At 39.0% G+C, this 16,006-nt stretch overlaps 1 protein-coding gene across 1 annotated transcript in view; it reads right to left on the bottom strand.

The window, feature by feature from the left end:
* The window catches only part of LOC133645308 (anoctamin-1-like), a 195,375-nt gene that overhangs the window by 70,822 nt on the left and 108,547 nt on the right, over nt 1-16,006 (bottom strand). The window contains exons 13-14 of the mRNA XM_062040192.1: nt 11,532-11,692; nt 222-307 (exon numbers count right to left, since the gene is read on the bottom strand). Of these exons, the coding sequence (XP_061896176.1) occupies nt 222-307; nt 11,532-11,692 (247 nt within the window). The remainder of the gene's footprint in view (nt 1-221; nt 308-11,531; nt 11,693-16,006) is intronic.

Here is a 16,006-nt window from a genome sequence, read left to right as displayed (position 1 = left end):
ATATATTTAATGAATTACGATGTTACAATTACACAGCCTTGTGAATAACTATATCAAAATACAAATTAAATTGACTGGACAGGAAAAATTAAAAAATGGAACCCAAAAGTGCAAAGAATTCTAGCTCAGCTTATTTATCACAATATTTCACGATGCAATTGTAGTTGTAGTTACTATCAACAATTAACAATTATTTCCACATATCCCCAATCTCTTCTCACCTCGTCTTCCTCTCCAAAACCAGTCAGATCCCAAACATAGTTGAGTCGCATCTGTCGTCTCTTCCAGTGCTCCATGAAGAGAACCGCTACACAACCATGCAAGCACACATAAATGAAATAAAACAACATTAACAACACCAATATGTTTTTAGGCAGGCAAATGTTGTGATTTTTAATTAGGAAAAAACAAATATGTGAAAAACAAAAAACTAATTGTAATCAAGCAGAAAATATATGTGTAATACAATTTCATGGAAAAATATTGATATTCATTTTAGGTTTTTTTTCATCATGACAAGTGAGGCTCTGCCACACCTGCCTCCCCTGGTGCACATAGCTGTGAAGTAGGTAGCCATCAGGGAGTAGCAGGCGCCGATACAATACATCTAAGTTCAATTTGACCATAGGCACAACTATGAAGATTTTAGACACAAAAACAGATATCTTAATTTTCCATTATTGATTAAATCAATGTTTTTGTGTGGAACTGTTCATGAAACAGTCAACCTACTAATAATGGTTGCAATTGAATAGTTTCTAACAACCAAAATTATAGTTTCAATTTGAAAAATACACATTTATTGCAAAAAATAATTTTTGATAATTTTCTACAAATTTCGCAGCATAACAGATAATTCTAAACAACATTTCTTTGCAAAAACAGAATAATCCTATATGGTGTCAGCCTGATCTTAAAACATTGTGAAACCAGATCAGTTTTTTTCAGAGGAATACACTTATTCCATCACTATAATGACTTAATTTCATCCAGACAAACACCTTTTTTGGGGTGATCCCTGGACAAGGGAGTTCGGTGTTTACATTCACTAGGTTTCCATGAACTAAATTATTCTGATTTCTCAAATAATTAGTTGTTTTGTATTTTCACACCTACATGTGAAGTCCAAGTGTCAATGAAAACTTTGAGATCTTTGAGTTCAACTCATTAAAAATGGGAGAAAAAACAATATTTTTGTCCAGTATACAGTATTTACGACTTATAATGCATAAAAAAAGAAAAACATATGTGTTCATGTCGTATTTAGGGATTGTGAATATTAGACAGCACATCTCTGTCAAAATTTTGCGTATTTCCAGTATGACTCATCTGATACGATGGTCAGAGTGCAGAAGTGTTACTCCAATGACGTCAATCTCCGGAAATAGCCAAAGGTATTTGGAGCAGAATATTCAAAATTGTTGACTGAATTTGTGGCAATTTGTGATGTTTAAACAGTGTTTTTACATACTTTGCAGATTGTAAATACGATTGGATATGGTTTAATAGATAGACTGTAAAACAATTAAGCATATAAAGTCAACTTGTTTTTCCACTCTACTGGTACTTTAAGTGAGCATTATAAGGTGTGCATTCCATTTTGTGTCTCTGTCCATGCAATATAAAGATGAATCTGAATATGCAAAATATATGCTGATCATCAAAACACTCACAATACTAGGAGGAGAAGATGCAAATATTATTATTTAGCACGCGCAACCTGATTTATCAACACTCACTACTGTTTTGTGAGCATTATTTTGCGTTTTATTTAGCACGTGTCAGAAGGATGTGTAGTCTGACGGTTCCACACACTGCTGCAGGATCAGTGCTCGGTCTGCATAAATAGACGATGGATAGACGAGAATCCTCTGTCCGACTTGTGTGTGTCAACATTTAGGATGGTCAGAAATATATCATATCATAACATCGTCTGTTTAGCAACATCATTTTATAACTTTCTAACTGCTAGAGAACTTAAGGGGCTGATTAGAACGATTTCAATTAATGTATTTTGGTGTAATTTGATATTTTTTTAATGATGTTTTTCTGAAATGCCCGTAAAAAGCATGTTTGAAGTAAGTAGTAAATGAGAGTGTCAAATGCCACTCATTTAAATAAGGTGGTCTACACCACTTTTTAATTGCACATGCAGTGTTAGTAAATTTAACACAACTCTCACAGGCCGCTCAGATGTATCTCTATTTGCGCCCAGTAGGCGAAGGCACCACACGCTCACTGATTCCATGACATGATGGATTTGTCTGGTTTTGCCGCAAATACAGCAGGGCACTTGCTGGTTTCAGTAGTAAAACGGAATATATATTTAACAGTGAAATGCTAAAAGATAAGTCACTTTTGCAAAAAAATTTATTTTACTTCTTGATAGAGAATGGTGTAAACGATCTAGTGGTACTCACAGCTCAAAATTGGAGGAATAGCATTTATAATTTTTGGCGCCTGAACTCTTCATTTACTCAAATGGGGTGACAATGGTTGTTGAAGAAGGACAGGTTGCGGAAACTCTGGCAATTTGAGCTGGTGATGTCGTTTTGCACCAGCTGAGGCAGTGGCAACAGGACAGAGACGACGGGACAACAGGCCTAGAAAAGCTACTGGGATGTGTTAAAAATAGGCCCTTTTACACTACAGGGAATTTTATAGGAACGTTCCCCATTTAACTAGTAAATGAAATACTCCCGTACATATCCACCAAAAACTACCCGGTAAGTAAAAATCCAAATAAATGAGTTCCTATTTGTTAGGTGGTACTTTAAAAAGTTCCTCAGGTACTTTTGCGGGGCAGCCTGTGCTGTCAAACATTGATTGGTTTAACACAATTGGGGCCTTTCTAAAGCTTTGTGTCTGAAATTTCAGCCGCCATTAGAGTATGCTGGTAAGCGTGTTTGATTCTTATTCCTCATGAATTTCAATACCAAGATAATTGAAAATTATTAATATTTACATTTTGATATGCACATCTGCCAAAGGTGGACAGACTCTTTCAAACGTACACTGTATTTACAGAGGAATATTCAGTATTCTGCTGGACATCGAAGCGGCTACTCTGCCATTAGACGGACACATTTACTAGCGTTAACTGTAGCGAGCTGACTAGACCTGCTTGTAGCAGCCCGAGGCGGCCTACAAGCCACGATGAACCATTTGAATCGCATAATAGATTTAGCCCTTTAGCTAGTCCTACATCCCATTCTACCCGACACCACACCTTAGTCATAGGGGACTTCATCACCCGGAACATACAGCTTAGTAGACAAGCCATAATTAAGTGTATTCCCGGGGCCAGAGCACCCGACAATGCTAGTCTTAGGGAGCTGACTTGCAACAGGCGTAGTAAACACCTACAACAGGCTAATCGTACCACTAGGTACACAAACATAGTTGTACATGTCGGAGGAACATAGGTCAGACTTTTAATCTCGCTACAAAGATGTCTCAGCATGGAGTACTTGTCTCTGGCCCCTGCCTGCCAGAGGCAATGATGAAAGGTATTTAGTCTCGCTTTACAAGTGGCTGCCTAGTTTTTGTAGAGAACACGGACTAACATTTATTGATAAATTAAAAATCTTTAAAATCTTTCTCAGGCAAACCGAGCTTGCTTAAGAGGGACGGCCATCATCCTAACAGGAAGGGTGCCATCACTATGCATCCATCCTTCCATTTTCTACCGCTTGTCCATTTTGGGGTCGCGGGCGCCATCACTCTTTCCAAAAATATATATTACTATTTGAGTCACACTTGACTAGCTCCGCTACAGCAAGCTCGGACACAGGCAACTACAGTGCCTGTTAGTCCAGGTGAGGAGTCAATTAACCCTTGTGTGGTGTTCGGGTCTGTGGGACCCGTTTTCGATTTTCATTAAAAGAAACCTGATACAATTAATTCATTTTTCAAACTGAGACTCACTGGCTTTGGCTCATTTTATGTGAAGAACATATATCAGAATACATATTTAATGAACACACACCATACACCCCCCCTACACATTTCTATTACATATAAGATGTTTGGGTCCACTAGACCCGGGGCTAATAGAAGTGTGGAAATTGATGTTCTGTGTACCACACACATGCACCCACACACACACACACACACACACACACACACACACACACACACACACACACACACACACACACACACACACACACACACACACACACACACACACACACACACACACACGCACACACACACACACACACATCACCTAGACAGGGGTAGGACAGAGTGTAGGTACACAGAACATCAGAGGGTCAAATGTGCGAGAAAATGAGAGCAGACAGTGTTGACAAAAAATGTTGCAACCTTGTGTGAGAACCGCAGGTGCAGAAACACAAAAGAAGAATCCCTGTGGGATGCAGAAACTGGCAGATAAATTTCCATGCAACGTTCATATTGTTGTTACTCAGCCAGTGTTTGTGGGTCTTAGACTTAGACTTACTTTTTATTGTCATTCAAATTTGAACTTTACAGTACAGATAAGAACAAAATTTTGTTGCATTAGCTCATGGTAGTGCCGGATAAAAAAGCAATAAGGTGCAGATATAAATAAATAGATTACTTTACAGATAAATATATTGCACTTTTGCATATGCACCCACATTTATGGATGCATTTTATATTGTCTTTATATTCCAGCGAGTTAATCAATTTTTTGGGGGGAATTGAGGGGATTAATATGATGCGTTCAAGAGTCTTATGGCCTGAGGGAAGAAGCTGTTACAGAACCTGGAGGTTCTGCTTCGGAGGCTGCGGAACTTCTTTCTAGAGTCCAGCAGTGAAAACAGTCCTTGGTGGGGGTGGGAGGAGTCTCTGCAGATTTCCTGAGCCCTGGTCAGGCAGCGGCTTTTTGCCATCTCCTGGATAGGAGGAAGAGGAGTCCTGATGATCTTTTCCGCCGTCCTCACCACTCTCTGGAGAGACTTCCAGTCTGAGGCACTGCAGGCTCCAGTCCAGACAGAGATGCTGTTGGTCAGTAGGCTCTCTATAGTGCCTCTGTAGAATGTGGTGAGAATGGGGGAGGGAGCTGTGTTCTTTTCATCCGTCGCAAAAAGTGCATGCGCTGCTGAGCTCTTTTTACAAGAGCTCTGGTGTTTAGGGACCAGGTCATATTGTCAGTTATCTGCACCCCCAGGAACTTGGTGCGTCTTACCATCTCCACCGCTGTGCTGTTGATGAAGAGTGGAGCGTGGCTGGACTGGTGCTTCCTGAAGTCGACGATGATCTCCTTGGTCTTGTCGATGTTCAGGACCAGGTTATTGGTTCTGCACCAGTCAACCAGATGGTTCACCTCCTCCCTGTAGTCCATGTTGTTGTTGTCACGGATGAGGCCCACTACTGTCGTGTCGTCCGCATACTTCACAATGTGGTTAGTAGTGGACCTGGCGCAGCAGTCATGGGTCATCCACGTGAACAGCAGCGGACTCAGGACGCAGCCCTCGGGGGAGCCGGTGCTCAGGGAGATGGCACTGGAGGTGTTGTTGCCCACTCTCACAGACTGGGGTCTGTCTGTGAGGAAGTCAAGCAGCCAGTTGCATAGGGGGGTACTGAATCCAAGGGGGGCCAGTTTGCTCACCAAGTGCTGCAGGATAATGCTGTTTAATGCCGAGCTGAAGTCCAGGAACAACATCCGCACGTGTGTGTCCTTTCCTTCCAGATGTTCTAAGCTCAGGTGGAGTGCAGAGGAGATGGCGTCCTCTGTGGAGCGGTTAGGGCGATAAGCAAACTGGTATGGGTCGAATGTGGGGGGAAGTCCGGAGACAATGTATTCCTTTAGCAGCCGGGCGGTATAGCTTGGTTGGTAGAGTGGCCGTACCAGCAACTTGAGGGTTCCAGGTTCGATTCCCGCTTCCGCCATCCTAGTCACTGCCGTTGTGTCCTTGGGCAAGACACTTTACCCACCTGCTCCCAGTGCCACCCACACTGGTTTAAATGTAACTTAGATATTGGGTTTCACTATGTAAAGCGCTTTGAGTCACTAGAGAAAAGCACTATATAAATATAATTCACTTCACTTCACTTCTTGAAGCACTTCATTACATATGTTTTTTGGGATAAGGTAAACACTTGTTCAGTATTTTAACATAAAAGTGTTTGATTGTGAGGCATTACAAGCCACAAAATGCAACGGGTCCATCAGACCCACAAACACTGGCTGAGTAACAACAATATGAACACCACACAAGGGTTAAGCCAGAACTAACCAGCGCCAGGCTGGAAAATTCCTGCACACATAGCATTTCTCGTAGGATAATACATTACTCACATTATGTTTTTTCTGTAGGGACTGTGCCAGAGGTGGACATGCATTCTACTGAGGTGGCAAATTATGACGCGTTAAATCTATCGCAGCACCAAGCAAATAATCTCAACATCCACATCATATCAATTCTTAGATGTGATCGAAATTATTTAAGGCGCAATACACAAAATAAACGTAAAGTTATTAATATCACTATTACGGATACCATTAACAAAAATGCCTCAAAACAGCCCACTACCTATAATATCGGCTTTTTAAACATCAGATCATTGTCTCCCAAAACATTATTAGTTAATCAGGTCATTAGAGACAACAATCTTAACATCATTGGTCTCAGTGAAACTTGGCTAAAACCAGATGAATTGAATTGACAAGGCATCTATACGAATGCACATATTGCCCGTCCCTTTAAAAAGGGGTGGAGGGGTTGCACTAACATCCAATGAAAACCTTAACCTTAGCCATAACCTAAGTTATAAATATAAATCATTTGAGGTTACTATGAGGTCTGTCACTGCTACATCTCCATCAGGCCCCCCTGAGCCCTATTCAGACTTTATCAGTAAATTTTCAGAGTTTGTCGCTGATCTAGTGACGCACGCAGAAAATATAATTATAATAGGGATTTGAATATCCATATGAATACCCCGTCAGACCCTCCATGCACGGCGCTCCAGACTATAATTTATAACTGTGGTCTTACACAAATAATAAATTAACCCACGCATCGCAACGGTAATACGATGGACCTAGTCCTTCTCCGGGGTGTCACCACTTCCAAAGTTATGGTACTCCCGTACACTAAAATAATGTCTGATCATTACCTTATAAAATTTGAAGTTCTGACGCATTGTCAACAAGCAATTAATAACTACTGCTTTAGCAGCCGCAACATTAATGCTGTCACAACTATGACTCTTGCTGGCCTAATGCCTTCGGTAATGGCTCCATTCCCAAATGATGTGGGCTCTATCAATAACCTCACTAAGAACGTTAACGATGTCCTGTGCAATGCCATTGATAGTATAACATGGCTAAAGTTAAAAAAGGCTTTAAAAAGGCATACCCCCTGGTTTACAGAAGAAACTAGAGCTCTTAAACTATCATGTAGAAAGCTGGAACGCAAATGGTCTGCGACTAAACTTGAGGTTTTCCATCAAGCATGGAGGGATAGTTTAAAAACTTATAAACGTGCACTTACCTTAGCTAAAATCCATTACTGCTCCAATCTCATCCGCCTCAATAAAACTAAATTTAAGTTAATTAGCTAACCCAACAAGGAACTCGTGTCAGTGGCTCCACCAACTCGGCTGATGACCTTATGAAATTCTTTAATAAGAAAATCGAACTCATCAGAAAGGAGATTAAAGATAACGCGTCCCAGCTCCAACTGGGTTCTATTAAGGCAGATACGAATGTATGTACGACGGATATTGCTGTCCAAAATAATCTCTTTAAAACTAAAGGAACTCCTGCGACGTGTAAATAAGACAAAACAAACAACATGTTTACTGGACCCACTTCCTGGGAACCTTATCAAGGAGCTGTTTGTAATATTAGGAACATCAGTGCTAAATATTATAAATGTATCACTTTCCTATGGTACTGTTCCCCAAAAAAGCGGTTATTCATCATCTGCTCAAAAGACCTAACCTCGATTCTGACCTCATAGTAAACTACCGGCTGGTGTCCCACCTTCCCTTTATCTCAAAAATCCTTGAAAAAATTGTTACACAACAGCTAAATGATCACTTAGCGTCTAACAATCTCTGTGAACCCTTTCAGTCCGGTTTCAGGGCAAATCACTCTCCTGAGACTGTCCTCGCAAAAATGACTAATGATCTATTGCTAACTATGGATGCTGATGCATCATCCATGTTGCTGCTACTTGATCTTAGCGCTGCATTCTATACCGTCAATCATAACATTTTATTAGAAGGTATCAAAACACGTATTGGTATGTCAGACTGAGACCTTTCTAGGGTTTCTCGTTGTTCCCATTGGATTTAGATTTTTCTTGCCCTGTTGTGGCATCTGAGCCAATGATGTCATTGTGGCTTGTGCAGCTCTTTGAGACATTTTGATTAAAAGCGACATAAGTAAACTTTGATTGATTGATATAAACACCGCATGACATTTATTCCTACTGACCCTCATGAATGAATCATTAGGCCATATTCTCCCATTTGCTTTAAGAAGAACTGCACTTTTTTTGGAATTTTGCCTATCGTTCACAATCATCATGAAAGACATGACGACGGATGGATTTTCTTTTTAATGCATTTTAAATATTAAATAAACATAAATAAAAGTCTGCTTATAGCAGAGTCAATGGGCGCTCCAGTATTCCGCCCATTAAATCCAATAAATACGTTTCAAGACTTGAACATTAACCAAGTATCAGTGATATTATTATTATAAACGCTAATGCAGACAAACTATTTAGAGCGGCACTGTGATCACGTCCTGTGTGCCTATGTTTACATCATCGTGTGGTCTGCTGCGTCCTCGTTTCCTTGCTTCCTGTAAGTTTATTATAGATCATAAATCATGTCTCTCACCTGAAAAATAGACGGCTGAGAATATAATCACACAAGTTGGGAACCTTTGACAGCCGTTTCGGACCTGGAACTGCCGAGGATGAAATGAAAAGCGCTTGTCCTTAAAAGTTCCAGGATCTAAAAGTTCCTGAAATTTGGTGGAAAAGAGCCAACCCATAAGTACTTTCCTCCCTTTGCAAACTGCAAACCGCACCAAAAACCTGCAGGATCCAACAGTCCCTATCACACATTTACTTCCTGTGTTCCAGTGGCTCCCCTCAGGACGCAAAGTCACACTTGTCAATCCTCCCGTTTTCTCTGGGAATTTTACAATATTTGCCCTTCTTTCTCAACACCATCTCGTGCCCATATTTTAACTTTCATGAAGAAAAAAAAATAAAAATGTTAGGTATTGCCGCAGCAGCACAGCTTTGAGTCAGCCCAAGAAGTCAGGCCTTCAAAATTAAGGCTGAATAATTAACTGCATTTGCAACGTATTCACTATTTGATAAAATGCGGTTTACTGCATCAAGTTCAATAATAAATCAAATAAAAGTGTTATAACTTGCATCAAGTTCAATAATAAATCAAATAACTTGCATCAAGTTCAATAATAAATCAAATAACTTGCATCAAGTTCAATAATAAATCAAATAAAAGTGTTATAACTTGCATCAAGTTCAATAATAAATCAAATAAAAGTGTTATAACTTGCATCAAGTTCAATAATAAATCAAATAACTTGCTTTAAGTTCAATAATAAATCAAATAACTTGCATCAAGTTCAATAATAAATCAAATACAAGTGTTATAACTTGCATCAAGTTCAATAATAAATCAAATAAAAGTGTTATAACTTGCATCAAGTTCAATAATAAATCAAATAACTTGCATCAAGTTCAATAATAAATCAAATAAAAGTGTTATAACTTGCATCAAGTTCAATAATAAATCAAATAAAAGTGTTATAACTTGCATCACGTTTAATAATAAATCAAATGTAATAATAAATCAAATAAAAGTGTTATAACTTGCATCAAGTTCAATAATAAATCAAATAAAAGTGTAAAAACTTGCATCATTCAATAATAAATCAAATAACTTGCATCAAGTTCAATAATAAATCAAATAAAAGTGACTTTCTTTTAATTTGTCTACGAGTTGTTCTACGTCTCGCAACTGTCGTTTGACCGTGGGAAAGCTTTTAATTTTGCTGCGCTTGTCTCGTCAACCGCAATTGTGTGTGGTTTTCAACTCGTCAAGCGCAATCGTGTGTGGTTTTCAACTCGTCAAGCGCAATTGTGTGTGGTTTTCAACTTCATATTGAGTTGCATACAGAATTGCACAATGCAAAAACCACACACAATTGCGCTTGACGAGACAAGCGCAGCAAAATTAAAAGCTGTCCCACTGTCAAACGACACAGTTGCGAGACGTATATGCGACATTGCAAGTGATCTTGAGGAACAACTCGTAGACAAATTAAAAGAAAATCACTTTTATTTGATTTATTATTGAACTTATTGCAAGTTATTTGATTTATTATTGAACTTGAAGCAATTTATAATACTTTTATTTGATTTATTATTGAACTTGATGCAAGTTATAACACTTTTATTTGATTTATTATTGAACTTGATGCAAGTTATAACACTTTTATTTGATTTATTATTGAACTTGATGCAAGTTTTTTGATTTATTATTGAACTTGATGCAAGTTAACACTTTTTTTATTTATTATTAAACTTGATGCAAGTTATAACACTTTTATTTGATTTATTATTGAACTTGATGCAAGTTATAACACTTGTATTTGATTTATTATTGAACTTGATGCAAGTTATAACAATTGCGCGATCCTGTTGACGGTACTCTGACAGTTTTCTTTGAAAGAAATCATGGGTGGCTTATTGACGTGATTGGGGTGTGTGGTCTCGAGGTTTCTCTTTAATTTGTTGGGTCTCATGCTGTCTGCTGCTAGCGGTTTTAGACACAGAACACACAGGGGTCTCTCCTCTGCCCCCACCACCGCTGCCGTGAATCCAAGAGCAAGATACCTTCATCATATTTTGTTTTCGGTTGGCTTTTTGGTTGATTAGGCCCGTCAGATTTTTGTTTCTCTGCAGGCGCTGGCTCTGGCTCTACGACCTTTGAGGTGCGAGTCACAATTGTATCCATTTTGTGTAATTGTGGTCCACACATGATTAGCCTGCTACCCATCCGCGTGAAAGTTTGTTCTGCTTAGCCCCGCCCCCATTAGTTACTGTTGCTATGTCTGTCAAACTTTCGCTCCTACCTAGTAATTTAAAGCCTACAGGAAAAATAAGTAATTTACATTTATTTATATAGCGGATTTCACAGACAGAATCACAAAGTGATTTACAGTGTGTATAGAAAATGAAAGCATAGTAAAAAAAAAAAATCTAAGAATATAATTTTTAAAAAAAATTAAAGTGAAATTTCCTCCCGTTCCTCGCGCCCCCCACCTGTCATGTCTCTATTCCTCACCAGTGGGGCGCGCCCCACACTTTGAGAAACGCTGGTGTACACTATGCTTCGACTGTGAAATGATTTGCAAATTTATTATTGACACTTTACATCACTGCTTTACTTGTGAAACAGACTGATATGAAAATAAACACTGTGATTTCCTATCCTACAAATGATTTGTTTAATAGAAGAAATAAAAAGTTGAGTATATTTACCCCACAGGGCCATAAAAACGGAGAAAAAGACAGTTGCTGGGTTGTCAAAGAGGTGGCTGGCTCGGGCAGTACCACATGCTGTCACTAGCTTCCAATAGCTACACGCGCTATCGCACAGCGGGCACATGGTGATGTTGTTCCTTGGATCGCAAATCTCCATGCTGTAGTGGAAGATAGTAGAACAGCAAACTTAGAACAACATTTATGTAATATTATTTATGAAACACAGCAAACATTTTGTTCAGGCTCCTAAATTCGATCCGAATATTACTAGCATTTAGTAAATATCATTTGTCAAAAGCCATCTTCTTTTGGTTTCAACTGTCATATATAGGGGTAGTGATATCTTGTTGAGGAAATGTGCCTCTGATAGTAACAGGAAGTTATGTTATTTGATATGTCAGTCAAATACCAGTCACTTTTCCACCACAATAACTTTACCCTTAACCTCTGCGGAGGCAGCAACAGTGACAGGGACCAGTTTTGCAGAGCAAGGCTACGCAGACAGCCACACAAGCTGCCATTTCCTTACCAATGCTAGATCCCTCGCAAACAAACTGCATGAGCTGATGCTTCATATTGCAGCAACAGTGTGTTGATCACAGGGACATGGCTCCACTCATTTGTACACTAGTAGCTATTAAGATATCAGACCGTACAGCACACTGGCATGCCAGTCAAACACTCTGATAGTGAATAACACACAGACTTTGACCAGTCACTGCTCCACACACCTAGAGTAGATTAGTAGTAGTAGTAGAATTAAATACGCTTTGCTTCTTCCTACTCCTTTTCGGACATGTTGTAAAGACAAATGAAAATGTGTAAAATATGTGATGTACTGTATCATGGTAAAATTGCATACATGTTCAAAATGAACTTCAACCACTCAACCAACATGACGTTTAAATAGGGGTGGGAAGGTAATCTCATTTTACGCAATGAGACAATACACGAAATTGGGTTAATTAAAACAAAACAAGATTATAAAGGGAAGCTATGGATTTTCCGCTTTTTTGACTTACGTTTTTACTGTAACTTGGCGGTCTTTAGGACCCAGCGCCACTAGGAAGGAGCCATGGGGAGGCAGGGAGATCAGACATCTGCCTTTTGCCTCATCAGTGTTTCCTGATGTGCATGTTTGAATTTGGCCGCTTGCCACAGGTGTCGGCAATGCTCTTAACAAGTTTTTTATACTTTTATGAATGATGTTGGTACCTTTACTGTGTATGAGCTGCTTCCCCAACTAAGATTTGTGGTTGACAACTGTGGTCCCTGCTGTGGTGGAATTTCTGACCTTTGAGTTATATTTGTGTCTGTCAAGAATGTCTGCTCATTTCATTTCTCTTCTATTCTAAACCATTGAAGGACTAGATGTAGGCCAAAGTTCAATATGGAGTCGGGCCGACCATTCTACAAAATGTTTTGATTGTCTAAGCATGACTAAGGGATTCAAGGATGTTGCATAACAAACAGGTCAAAAACATCAGGACCTTGACGCATGAAGAAACAGATAAAATGGCCAAGTTACAAGGACTGAGAGAGATTGCTTGATTCTTGTGTCCTCCGGAGAACGTTTGTTTGTCTGCATGGGCAGCTCAATCCAAATTTGTACTTTTGATTATTGCATACTTGCCAACCTTGAGACCTCCAATATCGGGAGGTGGGGGGTGGGGGTTGGGGGCGTGGTTATTTACAGCTAGAATTCACCAACTCGAGTATTTCATATATATTTCATATATATATATATATATATATATATATATATATATATATATATATATATATATATATATATATATATATATATATATATATATATATATATATATATATATATATATATATATATATATATATGTATGAAATACTTGACTCTCAGTGAATTCTAGCTATATATATATATATATATATATATATATATATATATATATATATGTATGAAATACTTGACTCTCAGTGAATTCTAGATATATATATATATATATATATATATATATATATATATATATATATATATATATATATATATATATATATATATATATATATATATATATATATATATATACATATATTTTATTTACATAGAAAAAAAAAATACTTAAATTTCAGTGTTCCGTTGGCTATCCATTAGATGGCAGTATTGTCCTGTTTAACTTCTCCGTTCATTGGGCAGGCAAGCTGTTTATATTGTGGGAAAGCGGACGTGAGAACAGGCTGTCCCCACTCAGTCTCAGGTCCGCATTGAGCTGGAGGGGGCGTGGCCTCCAGCTCCGGCTGAATACCGGGAGTTTGTCGGGAGAAAATCTCTGCCTGGAGGTTGTCGGGAGAGGCGCTGAATACCGGGATTCTCCCGCTAAAAACGGGAGGGTTGGCAAGTATGGATTATTGGTAAATAAACCTTTTGTACTAAACTCATTTTTGTTGCAGTTTAAGCTTCGGACAATCCACTACACAAATTGGCGTCACGAACAGGATGGTCCACAACGCTGCAGGTCGACAGCCGCTCCCGGTCTCTCTCTCAGGCAGACAAAGGTTGCACGCGTGCATCTAAGAGGTAAGCAATTTTGTGTAAAAGTTGTCTGTCTGGAGAGAACGGGATCGGTAAGACTAATTGCTGAACCTGTTTTTGATAAAAGATAGGTCTAGCCAGGTTCTCCAAAAACAACCTGGAATGGGGTAAATTATGGTTGGATTGAGTTGTTTTATATGTGATTATTTGTCTGTGTGTTTGTTTGAAAACTTGTGATTTCTTGTTTTAACAATAAGGGGATTGTTAATAGAATTTTGGCGGTTTGGAGTGTTGAAGCACAAACGATTCGAGGCAAATACATTTTCTTAACCTCTCCCTCCTCTGTCGTTGTCGGCAGAGGGGGCTTCTTCTGCAAGTACATCAGATTAGCAAAATTTGGATACAGCTAAATTTAAGGCAGGTTTAACTAACTGGTGTGACATTTGACCCATATAAAATTGTTACGTTTGTGAAAGTGCGACACATCTGTCTATGTGGAAACTGCATGGCCGGGTAAAAAGCCTCATATTAGGTGACCTTTCAGTGACTCCGGTAAAGGAGATCAACTGAGCTGATAGTTGTCACGACGTTCTGTTTAATTTGCTGCAGTTAAGACAGGTGGCGTTCGGGCTCCATATGGTAGAGCCTTGGTAAAACTTGGTGAAACTATATGGAACTGACCAGGCACGATGTACTGTAGGATTGTTGGGTGATTCCCAGTGATTCCCAGTGATTCTACGGCCTTTTCCGTGTAGGTCAGGGAGGGAACGTAGGGATAACTGGGCTGAACGGGTTAATCGCCGTTTAAGGGTAAAGGACCTACGTTCGTGTTATAAGACGGCCGATTCCACAAAAGCATGCGTGCTTAGTTGTTTATATTGGTCCGGACCTAGGGGTGGTATTGTGATTTGTAAATGTGTGTGTATAATGATGAATGTTGAGAAGTGTGTGTGTGTGGAGTGATTCAGTTTTTTTTGGTACATTTATATATATGCGTATTTTAAGAACACTTGTGTAGCACCTGCAAGTTTTATCTGTTTTATTTCTCTCCCTTGAAAAGCAAGCACTACTCCCTCCCTCATGCAACCTCCCTTCACGCTTTTTTTCACACCCCCGATAATCTGTAAAAGTTGGGAAATTGTCCATAATGTGTGTGTTTATGAGAAGATAGACAAAGTTTATGTACAGAAAACATATGAGTGTATGATCCATCCATCTAATTATCTTCTTCCGCTTACCGGAGGTCGGATCGCGGGGGCAGCAGCCTAAGCAGGGAAGTCCAGAATTCCCTCCCCCCTTGCTATTTTGTCCAGCTCAGAGTGAATGATAAATGTTGTTTATTACTATTAAGGTTCTGATATAATACAGCTGTGCTTCTGGATGAGAAAAATAGTTGACTGTTGAATTTGTTTTTTAACTGTGCTGGTGATTGTGACTGTGCGATATTATAGTTTGTAAGAAGGCTCTGAGATTTTGATTACGGAAAAAGGCTCTCGTTCTTTGGTGATTTTTATTTTTTTGCGCGTGTGACGCAGAAGAAAAAAAAAGAAAGAAAAAAGGAGGCTCTGCTGGGAGACATTTTGAGATAAGAGATGTGTCGTTGTGACGAGGGTGTGTGACGTGCTGCATGTTGGACGTGGGCCAGAAAGATGTGTCACTGTTAGCATGGCTTTGAGCTGGGCTAGCAAAAATTAGTTTACTGAGGCATAGTAAGGCTAAGTTAGCATTTAGCTTGGCCTTACTAAGTTTGCTTGAACAGCTGTTCTCGGTCTGTAGAGTGTGCTGGTAGTTTGTGCTTGCTAATTCCAATAAAATAATAGATATATGGAAAATTACACAATCAAACATCAATAAATAAATTTGGATTGTGGGACATTGAAGCATTGTTTAATTCATCATTCATTTATTTTTATGTGTTTAGTATACTGTTTTGTACAGCCTTGATGCTCTGCTGACCCAT

Source organism: Entelurus aequoreus, unplaced genomic scaffold, assembly GCF_033978785.1.
Source record: "Entelurus aequoreus isolate RoL-2023_Sb unplaced genomic scaffold, RoL_Eaeq_v1.1 HiC_scaffold_36, whole genome shotgun sequence".
In the NCBI taxonomy this organism is placed as follows: domain Eukaryota; kingdom Metazoa; phylum Chordata; class Actinopteri; order Syngnathiformes; family Syngnathidae; genus Entelurus; species Entelurus aequoreus.
This window is presented reverse-complemented; position numbering and strand designations above follow the sequence as displayed.